Genomic DNA, 16,126 nt, shown 5'->3' on the forward strand with positions numbered 1-16,126 from the left:
TGTTGCAGGTGGCCTGTGGTGAGTTTTGCAGACTAGCACTGCTCTTCTAACTCATCACAGGGCAGTGGTAGCTGTGGGGTCTCCATTATTGGGTGAGCATTTGGTGGGACGGTGATGCTTTGGGAATGCTTCTGTTGTGATTTCCCATGCTGCTGGGCAGGTAAGTGTCACTGTCCCATGCTGCTGCATGTAGGCCTCGTCTACGCTGCAGAAGAAATCGTGCTTCATGTAGCCAGGGTTATGGTTATAGCTAATGCAGCTCACTACATCCACACATTTTTAGATGGTAACCCATGTGCCACGCAACTGGATTTATTTCAGTGCATTCTGGGAAAATCCAAGTGGCTATCCCGTCCAGCCCCACTTCCCCGTGCAAGGGGCAAAGGATTATAGGTGGCTTTAAAATTGGTGCAATGCATTTTCAGATGTCCTCCGCCACAGTGATAGATATTGCATTGCAATTTCTACACTATAGAAAAAACATTGTTTAAAGTGTGACTCCATCTTGCATTGTGCACATGCTGAGCCACAATTTAACCGTGCCCCTGAACTGGGCTACATATGTCAGGGCCTGTTTGTTCTGCAGCTGTTCAGTGAGTTTGCAGCCAGGTTGTAACATGGTTGACTACACACACAACATGGGTGTACCACATTTTGAACCTGATCGTGATCAGGGTTATAATGTGATTGACAGATCGTAACCAGAGTCTCAGGTGGTTCTTCTGTTGTGTAAAGGGTATTTCTTAACTGTGTTTATTTACCTGGTTATCCAGTCATCCAAATTCCCAAGTGTCTGTGGGTCTATACAGAATAGAAAAATAAGCTTGGAAGACCCACTTACAATATGGCTGTCCTCTGATATGGTTAAAGTAAGGCTCTTTTTTGCAGCGTAGAAAAGACCAAGTCACATTTTCTAACATATTACAGCCTGGCTTAGGAGCTGTGTGCTAACCATGTGTTTTGCGAAGTCCGTCACACTACTAATTGATTGCAAACATCTCTAATGTAGACGACCCATACGTTACCGCAAAGGCCCCACTGTGTAGCATGGGGCCACACATGCATTGTGCTCCCAGAGACGGCAACACGAGCACATGCCTTGTGCAGGACAAGGGACGGTTTGAGCATGGTGTCCCAGTGGAGGAAGGAAGGGAGAGACGCTGCTATTCTTTGAAACCCAGGCCAGCCTTTTTGCCACTGTAGTAACTTCTAGGCTGTGTCTATGCTGCACACCACTGGCAGCAGTGTATAGGGTATGGGTCACTACACACTGCAGTGACAAGCAAGCTGCGTCCATGCTGCAATGTGTAGCTACACACATCGGTGAAAGACTCCAGCTGTGGGGAGCTGCTGGAATCTTTCCCTGCAGCGGGGAGGCAAAGGGACATTAGACTGCTAAAAACAGCAGTGTAGACGGGTGTGTAGAGCCATGTAGGGTACATACTGATAAGGTTCAGGCTTGTCTTTACTCTCCTCACTGAAGCTGTGCCTCACTGTCAACACTGTTTTTTATACCCATGCTGGGGGAGCATGCAGTGCATGTACTCTACATGCCACCATAAGGTCTGTGCCATGTAGACCTATCTTTAGACTACAACTCGTTCGTAAAAATCAGAAGCAGGCATGTTTTCTTCTTAGAAAGAGTTTCTGCTGACATGCAACTCTGGGAGGTGGGACAGATCCGTGACCTGCAACCCTGTGGACTGCGGAGTTCCTGACCAGTCACACGTATACTATGCTGAGTTCTCCTGCCCCACCGGGACCACGTTCCTGGAGCGCTGCTCCTTCTCCTGCATCAAGCCAGCTAAGCTTCAAGGTACGGGATGCCACAAGTGTCCATCCTTGTTCCGTTCAGAGCTGAGCTTTGCCTCTCCATCCCTATCAGTGTTGTTCTGACTTTGCCAGCCAAGCAGGCTTTAGGTCTTCTGAGGCCACCTGGGAAGATGTGCTTTATCTGTCTCCTTCCCCACCAGTACTAATGGCAATCCCCATGGCCACTTGCTGCCTGCCACTTTAAGCCATGGGAATGTCCCCTCCCATGTGATTGTGCAGCCTCTGTTAGCCCCTTTACATAGATCTGGGAAGCCAGGAGTGGAGCAGAAGTGCAGCTGGCCAAATCGGGATTGGGGGAGGGCTTTGCTGGGGACAGTCAGACGGGAAATCAAAGAATGGCACATTGGCTGAGGGGCATGTGTATGTATATGGCACTAGACTCCTGGAAGCACAGGGCCTTTTGTAGCCACAGAGGCCACTACTGCAGTCTATGGCATTATGACTCCATGTGTTGCTTCCTGCCCACCACCTCCCTCAATCCCTAATTTGTGGTTTGAAGCCAATGTAAGAAAAGAGAGCTGCTATTCCTGTCTCTACAGGACAGAGATGGATGGGATTTGGGGGTTATTGTCCTGACAATTCCAAGCACTGGGGCTTTGTGTGAGTTTCCACTAGCTTATTCACTCTAGCATCACCTACAATAAATCATTTTAATGGGTGTCCTATTTAGCGAGACATTTATAGCTGAAATGTAGGAAAATTGTTCCTCTTTTTATCGAAGGTACAAACCACAGTCAATGAATCTGATTTTCCTGACAGTGAGCATGCCTGCAGATACCAGCGTGAACTGAGCAGTGCAGCGTGTGAGAATGCCTATAGTCAACAGGCCAAATTTTGACCTACACAACACTGTTGCCTTCAGTGGGGCTGCTCAGCTGCAAAGGAGGGCAGGATTGAACCTCCTAGTTCATACAGATGTCTTTGTTTTCATTCCACCTGCTCTTGCTCCCATTGAAGTCAGCAGAAGATTTGCTTCGGCTTCAGTGGAAGAGGAGCAGGCCCATCCATAGAACGCCATGGTCTTCTCCAGTGGCTGAAACAATGCCTGCCTAGTGGATAAAATCAGAGAGTCCCATCAACTTCACTAAACACTGGATTGTAAACTTAGATTGTAAGCTATTAAGACAGGGACCTGCTGGCTTCATAGTTTCATTGACGTGCCTTGCATCCTGGTGGGCATTAGATCAATAATAATAAATACTAAAGATAGATTATATGATCTGTGTGGCATCAGTTGTGGGCACTACCTTGCAGGAGATCCAAAGTAAGGAGAAACCTTATGACTAGCTCTTTGGGACACAGGCCCTCCGGGAACGTCGGAGGGGCCGCCAGCGCAGCATCTTAAGCTTAGCTAAGAGTTGTGGGAATACCATGCCAGCCAGAACAGACTTCTGCTCACTTCTCCAGGCTGGGTGGGCTCCATTTTGTCCAGCACAGGAACCAGATATGAGGGTGTAGAAATGTGTTGGAAGATGGTGCTACATTTCCCATCCCTTGTCTGACTGTTCCTATTCATTTATCTTTGGAGTTTCTGAGGTACCAGTTGTGATGACAGCTAAGCACTGACACAGCCCCTAAGGAGAACGATAGAATTTATTAATTATTATTATTATTGATGATGTATTAATTGCATAGCACTTAGGGGCCCCAGTTAGGGACCATGGCTCCATTGCATGGGGCATTGTAACAAATTGATGGCCCCTGTCCCACAGAGCTGCCAGTTTAAGACAAGTTACAACAGGTGGCTACAACAAACAGACAGGGGAACACATGAGGAAACAAGGCGATTGCGACTGGCATGATAAACCAGCTATCTAGTCGTTGCTGAGTTTTCCACAGGCATCACAGCAGAGGAGAGTTTTAAGGAGGATGTGAAGGAAGTTTAAAGAGCTTGTCAAATTCCTTTATAGAGAGGTGTCCCTCCTCCCCTAGGAGTTGTTTCATTGACTTCCCACTGTGCTCAAATGGTCAATTTCAGTAAGGGTCTGACCTAATGTCAAGTGAAGTCAATGAGTTTCTTTCCATTGACTTCATTGGCAATGGCATCTGACTGTATAAGAGCAGCTCTTGCTGATTTCCATGCCCATAGGGTTGTGTCTGCTTCAGGGAGTCCTGCTAGAATTCTCCTGTGTTCTGAGCATGCTCTGCTTCTCTCTCATGGAGTCAGGACTGAGTCAATGGCTGACCTGCCTGGAGGATGGGCTCTGGTCACTCCCAGAAGCTTACTGCAAACTGGAATGTGATGCACCTCACGTGGTTGCCAATGCCAAGCTGCTGGTGCCCCGGTGCCTGCAAGGGAACCATGACGTGGGTTCTGTCTGCCGCTATAAGTGTAAACCCGGATACCACGTGGCGGAGAGCATGGAGAGCAAACCCAGAAAGTAAGTCCGAAGCTCGTCTGTCTCAGAAGCTTTTCCCATGTTCCTCTAATCCTTTTATCTTCATCTCCTCTACTGCTTACCATAGTAGAGTCACTGGGGACAGAGAGATGTTTGCACACTGGCTTTGCAAATTAGCTTGGTTGCCTATGTGTGTACAATTCATCGCCATTTCCTAGTGTTCACACATGTCACTGCGTAAAAATCAAGTGTACCTGTTTGTGGGGAAACTGATGGGAAAAAGATGTAAATCTCCATTGTACTCGCGTGCGCACATGAATAGCAGTCCTGCCATCCAGTCTTACAGACTAAGCACGGTTGTACTGGCTCAGTACTCAGCAAGAGACCTCAAAGAAAAACGAAGGTTCTCCCTGAAGTGCTAGTGGTGGTTCCACAGATGGTGCTTGTCTCTCTTCTCTCTTAGGCAAGTGCTTAACTATAAGCATGTGAGCTCTCTCAGTGACTTCAGTGGGGCTCTTCACGGGCTTAAAGTTAAACATCTGTGTGAGTGTTGCAGAATCAGGGTCTTAAGCGGGAATTAGCTGATGCCCTACCATGAGCGCACTGTGCTGCTGGAGTAGCTGTCTTTGAAATGAGGGTTAAAACCTCGCTCTTCACTGCTCGTGGGCACGAAAGAGCTTGTGGTGATTTTCTGTGGGGACAGAGATGTTAACCCAAGTGTCCTGGCAAAATTTCAATCGGGTAATTACATTGCAGTTGGAAAACGCGTTCTCCTCTGCAGGAGATGGTGCTGGTGAGATGGGGGCACTGATCTCTGTACTGAGCCAATACCCTCCCATTGTGCTAGAGGGTGCTGCAGTGTCTTTTGGGGTGAAACACACTGGGGCCCGGCTAGTTATGGTTATTAGAGATTCCGAGCTGGTGTTTGTGCACTCCCCAGGGGCTTGGCCCAATTCCAAATCAGGTTATTACCTTCTGATTATTTAATCTCCCCTTTCAGTTTTAACTGGATGCAGCTTTCTTCTTCCCTGGCTCTCCTGAGCCGTGGTGTAGTGCTGCTGTGCACTGTGAAATGGTTGTCATTCCCCCCCCCCCCGCCCCATAACGGATTAAGTGATTACTGCACACACCTTTGTCAAGTACTGTCAGGGTTCCTGGCACTGCGAGGAGCCAGACAGAAGTACAGTCATTATTGTCATGCATGATGATACACATGGGACTAAGACGGCATTGCAAATCAAGGCTTTCTCAACAATTAAAATTGTGTAAACTAGAGTGAATTTCAGGGTTGTAGTCTGACTATTTGTGTGCATTGCTGTAGCATGTAGGAGCCCAAGTCCTGGCCCAGCACCTCTTTGTGCTGGGCACTGTACAAACCCAGAAGAAAAAGATGGTCCCTGATTAACAAATACAGTGAGGGCCTGATCCAAAGCCCATTGAGCTCAGTGGGAGTCATTCCCTGGATGAGTAACTGTTGATGTGTGATTAAATCTTGGTTTACACATGTTTACTTAAGAGTTTACTGATTAGTTAATTATATTTATAAAGCACCTGGAATCAGTGGGACACCGTAACTTACATGCCCAATATAAGCTGTGCAGACTTTATTTTTTCATGCACTCTCCAGCCTGTCAAATCTGGCAAATGCACTGACCCAGCTGTTAAGGGCCTTTCCCTTCATTGCTCCTGGACAGACTATGGGCAGTTGAAGGTTTTTGCAAATCTATCAAGCTCTCTTTGGGTTCACAAAACTGGTCGGTGTTCACAAACCTTCCTCCTGTGAAATATAAACCTGGGAGGGGTTAAAGGTGGCCTTTGGCTACTTCAACGTATCCCCCAGTCCCAGGGCAACCAGGGGCTGAACCCCAGCGCTAGTCAGAGAAGCCACAGGTTTGGTTAGTTCTGCTGGCTGGAGATGAGCAGAGCACATTGCACCCGAACTCTGCCCCCTTCTCTCTGGAGGTCTCGGTGTGAAATGCCCTGAAGGTGACTCTCTGCTGTTCTAGTGGTGCACAGTGATCTTAGTGAGGCCCAGAGTTATTTTTTTCCCCATTTGATTCATTTAAAATAAAGCATGTTGCTCTAGCTATAGGGAACCCTGTGCTGTGTAAGGATGAGAGAACCCACCTTCCCTCCATAGCTCAGCTTGTGCAAATAGATGCTTTTTAGGTGGTATATTTCTGCAGTGATGCTTTTGTTAGACATTTTCTCTCTAATCCATTTTTCACCCTGCTAGTTAAACAGATTATGACTGACAGTAACTCCTAAGCCCCCAATGAGGATCAGGGCCCCTATTGTGCTAGGTGCTGTATGGAAATATTAAGAAACAGTCCCTGCCCCAAAGAGGGGATCATGCAAGTAGACAAAAGACAGAGGAAGGCAGTATCATTACCTTCCTTTTCCCTGTGGGAAAGCCAGGCGGAGAGAGGAAGTGCTAGGTTTTTAAAGGTATTTTGGTGCCTAGATGCTTTTGAAAATCTCACTAGGCACCTATCTGCCTCTTTAGGCGCCTAAATACCTTTAAAAATCTGGCCTGAAGCAACTTATCCAAGGTCATACAGGGAGTCTGTGGCCAAGCTAGGAAATGATCTCAGGTATACTCCGTCCCAGTCCAGTATCTTAACTACAAGGCCAGCCTTCCTCCCTCTTTCTGCTCCTTTTTCCCCAGTCCTTCCTAAGCAGATGCAAGATCACAAGTGCGCATGTCAAACTCTCAGACCTATGTTGTTTGAGTGGCTTCAGAAGCTATCCGTATCCTTGCACATTGCCGGATGTGTGGGATGCTGCCTCCCCCCTCCCCATCCCTCAGCCCCAGTGCCATTCCCCTGATTGTCGCTGCGTAGTCATTCCCTCAGATTGAACATTCTGGGGCTGGCGTTCCAGCTGGGCTGGAATTCCCTCTGCTTTGTTTGGTTTTAATTGATTTTCACCAGTGGGAAAGCAATTACACAAAGATTTGTTTTTAAATATGTACACAAATTCTGCCGCCTCATCTCCTGATACGATCCCCTCTAATTCCCTAACAAACACTGCCATGGCTGATTACATAAAGGTGGAATGCAATTAGGTAACAATGATTGTATTGCTACATGCAGCATATGGGGAACCTAGGCTGGGCTGTCAACGCCCATTCTGAACTTCCCAACTTTTGTAGGTTTCTGCTCTAATAAGGAAGAGTTGAGAGCCCCAATGACCTTAATTTAAAGACATTTCTCATTCCCTTGGTGGAGGGGTGGGATGTACAAGGAAATTCTTTGTCTGATAGAAAAGGCTATTCAAGAGTTGCTCCAAGTAGTTAGACGACCCTTAGAGATGTTTATTGACAAGGAATCCCTTAGGAGATTGTGAGCGTACAGTTAAAGGTCTATGTAACGATTGCTACCATTTAATTGCAAGGGACTCTGGAATGGCGTGACTGAGGATTGTGAGCGGGCAGGTTAGAAGCATCTTGAGCTTTTGTCTGCACTAGGGAAACCTAATGATTTCCAGCTGTCGGCAACACTGGTGCAACTGACCAGCTGTCAGCCACATGGGGAGCTCTCACATAGACAGGCCTCCACCATTGCGCCCTCTGACGAGTCTTACAGACAAGGGGTTACAAACAGCAGTGGCTGTGGGAGCCATCACTAGTGCTCATCCTTGTGCTAACAGCGGTTTAGCCCACCACCAGCATTAGCAACAGTGGGGAAATTTGTAGGAAATGGCCTTCGTGTGGAGAAGGCCTTTTTCAGGGAGGGGAAGGGGTTCCTTGGAGGGCACTGAATTGAAGACTGCGATAATCAGAAGGGGCCGGGCTGGGGGATAATATTTCTTGAGATTGTGATGATTGGATGCAGGAGATGGGTCTCATTGTGTCCCATCTGGATGAGGCCTATTTAGGAATCCTCATAATTTGGTTGGGTCTCCCTTGAAAATGGTTTCTTTGGGCCATCCAGGCCCCTCAATGACGTTGGTACTTAAATACGAGCCTCTGAAGTCTCCTGTTGCTTGGGGGATGACAGGAAGATTCCTAAACAAATACACAGGAATGCAGAGGCCTTCTCCTCGCTGCCAAAGCCTGCTGTAAAGAAAGAACACTGCCACGGTGCTGTGAAGGCCACCAGGCTCAGAGAATAACAGGTCCACGGGCAGGAGGCCACTGCGAAGGAGAGCTCTATCCCAGGAGCCAGCAGCAGTGGCATCCCAGCCCATCTTAACAGCCGCCATAACAGGGCAGAGTGGGAGTGGTGGGTTCTCAGGTAACTGGGCCCTGAACCATTTGGGATTTTGTAGATGAGAGTAAACGTCCTGGAGGAGAATGAGCAGTGAGTGCAAAGCATGGCACACTAGGGTTATATGCTCATGGCAGCCTGTCCCGCTTAGGAGGCGGACAGCCCAATCCTGCGCCAGCCATAGCTTCCAGTGTAATGCCTTGCCGTTATTGGCATGGGTAAGTGTCCGATGTTGACCCCAGTGACTGAGCCAAGAGAGGATAATGGCCCTACTGTTTCTGCCAGCTGTGGACGTTTTCCTATAGCTTAAGGGGTGGTGGCCTGTGTTTTTTGGAGTGGAAGGGCCAGAACCCTGTGTGATTTCTGTGATAAGCGTATCCTCTGCTGCACAGGAATTCATTCCGCTGGCTGATTTCAAGGACAGCTTGAAGGAAGGTCTATTCACTTGGAGTGGGATTTGCAAAGCTGCCTACGGGAATAAAACTAATGGGAACCGAACTTCCAAATCCTCTAGGTGCCTTAGACAGCCTCAGCCTAAATTCCTTTCAGCCCCTGCCTGTCTCCAGTCTCTGTTGCTTCCGTTCACCACAGGTGCTGACACTGGAGCCGTCCCCTCACTCTCCAATAGGGTAGATATAAGATGCCAGAGCGGCTGAGCAGCAGATGGGTGGGTGAGCATTTGAGGCACTGGCCAAAGAATGATTTGCATTCAACGCAGCCCTGAGATGGCCCAGGAAATCCAGACTGTAATGAACTGCACCCCTTCAAGTGGGACATCTGATGTCTCCAGCTCCCTGTGTTGTCCAAATACTACAGGGGACTGAAGTAGACCATGAAAGGGGAAGAAAGGTGGATGTGGGGAAAATGAAATGGAAAGAGTTAGCAGGATAGGGGCTGGAAGCACTTCAGAAAGGCCACAGTGGGCAAACAAGGACAGACTAGTCCAGGAGCCATCCGAGTGCACCAGGGCACAGGGCCATCTTACATTAGCTGGGTATGAGCATGGGCTTTAGCTCTTAAGCCATAGATTCCCCATCCCAGACAAAATACAAATGTCCTGCCATAAAGCAGGGGAAAGAAAACATAGGCTGACAAACAGACTCCCATGTATTTACATCTCTAATAGCAGCAATAAAGATTTACACCCCATTAGCTTGGGGCTGGGTGGTTGTGTTTTTTTTTTTTTTTTGTCCCTCTACTATTACAAGGGGAGAGAGGCAGAAATCCAGTGACCCAGCTTTTCTGTCTTTTAGTTTACCAATAAGCAACCCCCCCCCCTCCTTTTAGACTTGGAATCTTTGAATCTCCTGCCATTGGCAGATAATGTGAGCTTTCGGCTGATTTACGGCAGTCCCTCTTGGCGTCAGTGCAGTGGATCCTCTGCTCCAAGTCCTGGCCACTCTAATACACATCTGGGCGCTAGCCAAACTCCCTGCTGCATGGTTCGTGGAGCTTTAGAGACCGACATTCATGCCTTTCACATCAAACGCAGCTCCTGCAGGCCTCATAAGTCTTCCCTGCGGCCTTCACCTTCTGCCCATTAAACATCTGCTTGAAACACTTGATTTTTGATTTTATTTTCCTTGGGCTCCGGGTTCCCCTGCTAATCCTAAGTAAATGTCGCTCTCCGAGATCAGAAGGAATCAAGGTGTTTTTATTGCACAGCGAAGTTTAGGGCTACGGGTTTTAAAAGTCTTTCCCCCCACCTCTCCCTCCCAGCACCTTTCTGGTAACAGGCTGCTTAGCATTCCTGGGTCAGCAGTATCAGCACTGGTATAGCTGCCACCTTCTACCTCGGGGTCAGGGAAGGACAACCCTATTGGGAAGTAGCCTGAAATGGGAGATTTGCCTTGGGCGGGTCCCCGAAGATATGAGTTATTGTTTAGGATTCGAAGGATGTGCCTTTTTCACACTGGCAGTGGGTGGGGTGCATCCGGTGCCAAACTCTTTCCTATCCCTGGAATATTCCATTGCTTAGGAGGAAAGTCAGCATGCTCCTGATAAGCCCCTGCGTTAGTAATCTATGGCAGATGTAGTTCAGATCCAGCGGGCAGAGAGCTGCAGTGTTGGCAACCAGCTCCATTCCCCCTCCCGGTTCCGTCTGACAAAGCGTGATTTTCCCCTGTGTGGCTTGGGCAGACTGGCAGGCAGCTGGAAGCCCCAGTGTGTTAATTCTAGCACCACATCAAAGCGAGAAGGCGAGTGATGAGTAAGGATCTCACTCACCACACAGCACACCTGTGCAAATCCCACATTCCTTAGGCATGTTGCAGGCTCCCAGCCCTTTCGATACTAAGGGCGTGTCTACGTGGCGAGTTACTGCGCCGTAAGCCAGAGCGTGACTGCAGCACTGCAGAGTCACACCTTGGGTTGTTGAGAGGCAACTCACCATATTGACAAGACCTCTGGCTCTCTCTTTATGGAGTTACCTTGCTTCTGCTGAAGGGCCCTTGGATGCATTTTTGAAGAGCAACAGTGACATACAGTGGCTGGATCAGTTATTCCCAGGTGTTTGTCTAGTGAGTGTATCACGTCGCTGTCCAAGCCCAAAGGGATGCTTGTTTAAAGGACATTGCTGAATGATTGAGGCCCAGTTTATGAAGCCCCTTCATAGCCTTTCTCACAGGATTTATTTATACTACAATCAACTTTAGCTTCCCTATGAGACACTGCCACTTGCTGAAATGCTATAGTAGAAAAACAGGGCTAGATTGTAGCTGTATGGTCATGCCACACGAAGCATTATGCAAGAGGCATACAGAATGGGCCAGACTGACTCTCCTGTAGCTCTTTTGCTGATACAAAACCTAGCATCACCTTTTGCCAGTGCAACCTGATGCTGTCAGGACACACTGCACTGGTGAGGGCAGCCAAATAGGAATGCAACCTGCTGAAATAGCTATATCAGTGGCAAGACTTTTGCCATAAAACTTCGTAGTGTAGACAAGGCCTCAGAGGCACAATTTAGTCCCTGCACTGCAACTGATGGAAAGCGGCTATGCACTGCCCCTTATCTGAGCTGGACTGTAAGGTGCTGATTCAACCTTTTATCTCCTGCCACTATTTCTGCCACACACAATGGCTCCCCTGCTTTTCAGATCCTATAATCACACTAAAGATGTGCAAGGAAATTAAAACTAGCTGGCTGGCTGCCTATTGTGTCCTAGAAACTTTTAGCTGCTGCCTCCTAGGACTGTGTCTGCTGGAGGTGAGGGGTGGAGAAGGGAAAAAAGTGGGGGATCGGTCCTGGACAATGAAAATCATCATTAAACTTGTAGAAAAGTCCAACAGTAAAGGAGTATGACCAGTAAAAAATCTGGGAAACTTACAAGTGGTCAAAAGATTGCAGAGCAGGGTCAGCCAAGAATAATTAAACATTGAATTTAATAAAGATCCTGTCTGCAATTATATTAGCTAGGGTAAAACTCACCAGAGCTACCACTCCTAATGCATCAAGGGGTGTAAACTCATTCGTGGCTGGAGTCACAAAGACTTTTCTCCCCCATGATATGAGTACTGCTCAGTTGTCCCAGTGCATCGTGGGGTTTTTATGCCTTCCTGTGAAGTATGTGGTATGTAGATGGTTGCCAGTAGTAGAATACTTGAGTAAATGGACTGTTGTTCTGTACATTTTTCTTTTTCATTATTTTTTTGGCAAGGATTTAAATGTTATATTGTTTTAGCAATACAAGCTGATATGGGTCTGTTCTGGTATGGCAATTTCTATACCAGAAAGATATTTACAAATTGGATGGAGTACAGAGGAGAGCCACAAAAATGATAAAGAGGCCAGAGGGATTTACTGATGAGGTACATTTGAATGAGCTAAGTATATATCGCTTGGCTACCGGATAGGGCACGGAGATGGAGTGCACATATCAGAAGGGTTTGAGCAGCATGAAGGGGGAAGAATTGTTAGGGTGGCACAAGGGGAAATAGCTGGGAGAGGGCAAGGGGATGAAATTGAGGAATGGAAAAATTCAGCTAGAGAAGGAAAAGTTTCCTGATAGTGAGATCTGTTAAACTGGCCTAATCTCTCAATTTAAGTGAAGGAAGTACCACGACTTTGGACATTTAAACCTGTACTGGGCAAAGCACTGGGAAATGTGCTGTAGGAAGCAGTGCTACATAGGGAAAGGCCTGGATAATTAAGGCTCTGATTAAGCAACACAGCGAACTCATGCTGAAATCAAGGTGAGTTCAGCACATGCTGACAGGTAAGAGTTTTGCTGAACTGGGATGGATTTAAGCATGTGATTAAGTGTGTTGCTGAAGTGGGGCCTAAATGAGTTGGAGCCCGATCCAGCAAATCACCTAAGCATGTGCTTAACTTTCAGCGCGTGCTTAAACCCTGGGGCTCAAGCAGAGGTTTCAGTGCTTTGCTGAATGGAGGCCTTAATGTCGTTTCTCTGATTCTATGCTCAGACCTAGGCAGCTCTATGTGCAGAACTATGTGTTATTCAATATTGATTATGATTTGCAATCCTAGTAACAAAAGCTTCCAAACATCCACTCAAATTTGCATGCAGGAGGTATTGTTGCTCTCTTCTCCACTCCCCTCCGCTCCCTTTCCCTTCTCCTGGCCCCCACTGCACTTGATCAGCAGGTGTTGTGGATTTAAACACCGTTCCAGCCAGGAGCTTAATGTGAACTTCCTGTAGTCCAGGGGAAAAGGCGTAAGCTGAAGCCACAGAACTAACAGCGCCCCCTTTCATAGGTGAGCATTTGCGGCTTTGGGGTTGCTCTTTGGGTGTGCGGTACAGTAACTGTCTTGTTCGTGTGTTCCCCAGAAAGTTATTGAAGATCCACTGCCTGGAAAGTGGAGTCTGGGAGGAAGGCAGCTGCGTCCCAGTGCTGTGTGAGCCTCCCCCTCCTGTCTTTGAGGGGATGTATAACTGCACCCATGGCTTTGAGCTGGACACCCAATGCGTGCTCAGCTGCAACCCGCAGAGCAAAAGGGTAAGAATGACTTCTTTAAGAGGGAATGCAAGAGCACAGCAAGCCAGCTGGAGGACACCTCGGCAACCTTGTTTGGGTATGGCTTTGAGCTGACCTGAAAGCAGCGTGACTGGCTAACGAGATGCATTGCAAAGGATATTCTGTGCCCTAGTTCTGAATTTATTTGGTGTACTTGGTGCAATCAGCGTCTAGGGTGGGATTTCCTTGGGAGCCTGCCAGAGACATTTGCACTGGAGTCTTGCAGGTGGATAGAGGAATTTTTCTCTCTGTCAGTTCAGTAGAAACTAGGACCTCAATCATGTGAACACTTAGCCATGTGCAACTCATGTGTGTTAAAGTTAAGTATGTGTGTTTAGTGAGCAACTGGGGCCAAAGTAAAGGAGAACCAGAAACAGGCCCTGATTCAGCCAAGTACTGAAGTTTGAAGGGGAGTTAAGCATGTGCTTAAAGTTAAGTACATGCTTAAAGGCTTTGCTAAAATGAAGTTTGGATTTCTGTGCTTGGCTTGAATGGACATCAAGACAATTCCTGGGAATTAGAGCAGAACCTGGCCTGGATTTCCTGGCCTACCTGGGACAGACGCTGGTGCCTGCATCAGAAACCAGCATCTACCACAATGCTCTGCTACTGACCCAATCCGTCTCCTGGAAAAGGGGGACATGAACCAATATACAAACCCATAGCAAAGCTGAAAATGAGCAATATTTCATGACTTATCTGGCTGTTTAGCACAATAGCTATAGGATCCACACCTCAGTCGTCTTGCTACGCTGCTTTATTTTGTTGAAGTGTTGTGCACATGTGTGCGCACACAAACCATAGGGGCCGGATGGGTTAAGAACGCTAAAATGGGGCACCTTGGCTTCTGGTGTAGGAGAGTGGGAGGCAAGTTTGTATCCTAATTTTGTTCCATTCCAAACTGAGCCCCATGCATTACCCAGCCCTAGGCAACAAGACCTGCAAGCTGCTTGAATTATTCAGTATAAAATAATTCAACAAGCTCAACTTCAACCCAATAGGTATTTAAGAAATGTAGGCCTCTCTTCTGTTCACAAAATGTCTGCAAAGCCATCATAATTTATTTTAAAGGTTAGTTTGTCATTTACAGTTCAACAAATAGTTTTGCAAAGAATTTTTTGCCTATATTGATATGCACACTGGTCATGGTGAGCATTTCCTAGCTGTTACTGATGCCCAAAGACTGTCTCCCTAACTCATGTGGCACTGGTCTGTCCCTTAATTGGGTGACCTAGACGTTGGTCTACACTTCAGAGCACAGTATAGAACTTTTTGTGCGCTGTAGCAGGATCCACACAGCGAGTCAGTGTGCGGCAAGCTAGTGCGCTGTAGATCCACACTCTGGCTTGCCACGTGCTAACTCGCTGTGTAGACAAGCCCTCAGTAAACAAGAGGAGCCAACGTTGTCTGCAGACATTCAGAATCGTTTGTTGAATCTGGCATCCAACTAATGGAGAGCCTTACAGAATGGGTTGAGTGCATTTCCATTGCAGAGCCCCAGGAATGTTTCTTTGCACTGGTATTTGCAATGCTCTCTGCCAATGTTCTTGCAAATGAAAATTTACTCGCTCGAATGCTCATGAAGGAGCAGAAGTACTGAGCTGCTTACTGACATTTGATCTGTTGGCCAGGTAACCTGCTATCACCTGATCCCTGGCCTCAAAGCCATCCCTGGGAGATGAATTTCTAGGTTCAGGTGGCACTGAGGCCAGCTTCCCTTGGAGGGCCAGCCAACTCTGTGACAGCCTGATGCAGATGTAGCATTGGCAGCTGCTCTGCAGATTCTATTTATTTTGGTATATTTGGGGTTTGCAGTTAGCCTGTAAGCACCTGGCCTGGGATTCCTTTCTTTCCCATCCACTTGTAGGAAATCTCAGGTCTGTTGTCAATGTCTTTGTAATGCAATGGTTTTCATGGGCTCTCATAGACTTTAAGACCTGAAGGGACCATCTTGATCCTCTAGTCCAGGGGTCGGCAACCTTTCAGAAGTGGTGTGCCGAGTCTTCATTTATTAACTCTAATTTAAGGTTTTGCGTGCCAGTAATACATCTTCATGTTTTTAGAAGATCTTTCTATAAGTCTATAATATATAACTAAACTATTGTTGTATGTAAAGTAAATAAGGTTTTTAAAATGTTTAAAAAACTTCATTTAAAATTAAATTAAAATGTAGAGCCCCCCGGACTGGTGGCCAGGATCTGGGCATTGTGAATGCCACTGAAAATCAGCTCGTGTGCCACCTTCGGCACGCGTGCCATAGGTTACCTACCCCTGCTCTAGTCTGACCTCCTGCACAGCACAGGTCACAGAACCTCGCCCACCCACTCCTGCAATAGGTCCATAACCTCTGGCTGAGTTACTGTGAGGACCAATAAAACCCAATACCTGGGAGTCAGCTAATGGGTCACAAGTGGAGCTAAGCTCACTCTCCCAAAAGGGCCAGTCCACCCAGCAACAGTCACACACTCTTGTAATACTCATGGAAGAAAATAATTTGTACTGTCAACAATTCTGCTTGTTTTTAAATGAAAGGTTAATAACTTTTCATTTAAAAGGTTAGAAGCAGTTGAAAAGTCCCTTTTAAGCATGCCCTGGGAGCATTACTAATGTTTTAGCAGAGCTTAGCAGAACCCTGATTGGTTTGTGACATACTCTGTGGCAAGGGGCTTGCTCAAGGAGAGGAGCTGCTCACTGATCAGCTGCTGCTGGGGCAATTTGCAGAAGGACTGTTGCAAGTGTCTCATCGAAATACATGTGGCGAATTTC

The 16,126-nt window shown here is 47.2% G+C and overlaps 1 protein-coding gene across 1 annotated transcript in view; it reads left to right on the top strand.

Annotated features, from left to right (window-relative positions):
- Positions 1-16,126, top strand: part of LOC113407547 (pappalysin-2-like) — a 155,966-nt gene that overhangs the window by 91,410 nt on the left and 48,430 nt on the right. Inside the window, exons 14-16 of the mRNA XM_026656179.1 lie at positions 1,639-1,816; positions 4,001-4,214; positions 13,174-13,342. Coding sequence (XP_026511964.1) covers positions 1,639-1,816; positions 4,001-4,214; positions 13,174-13,342 — 561 coding nt within the window. The remainder of the gene's footprint in view (positions 1-1,638; positions 1,817-4,000; positions 4,215-13,173; positions 13,343-16,126) is intronic.

Source organism: Terrapene carolina, unplaced genomic scaffold (assembly GCF_002925995.2).
Source record: "Terrapene carolina triunguis isolate 2854851 unplaced genomic scaffold, T_m_triunguis-2.0 Scaffold212, whole genome shotgun sequence".
In the NCBI taxonomy this organism is placed as follows: Eukaryota; Metazoa; Chordata; order Testudines; family Emydidae; genus Terrapene; species Terrapene triunguis.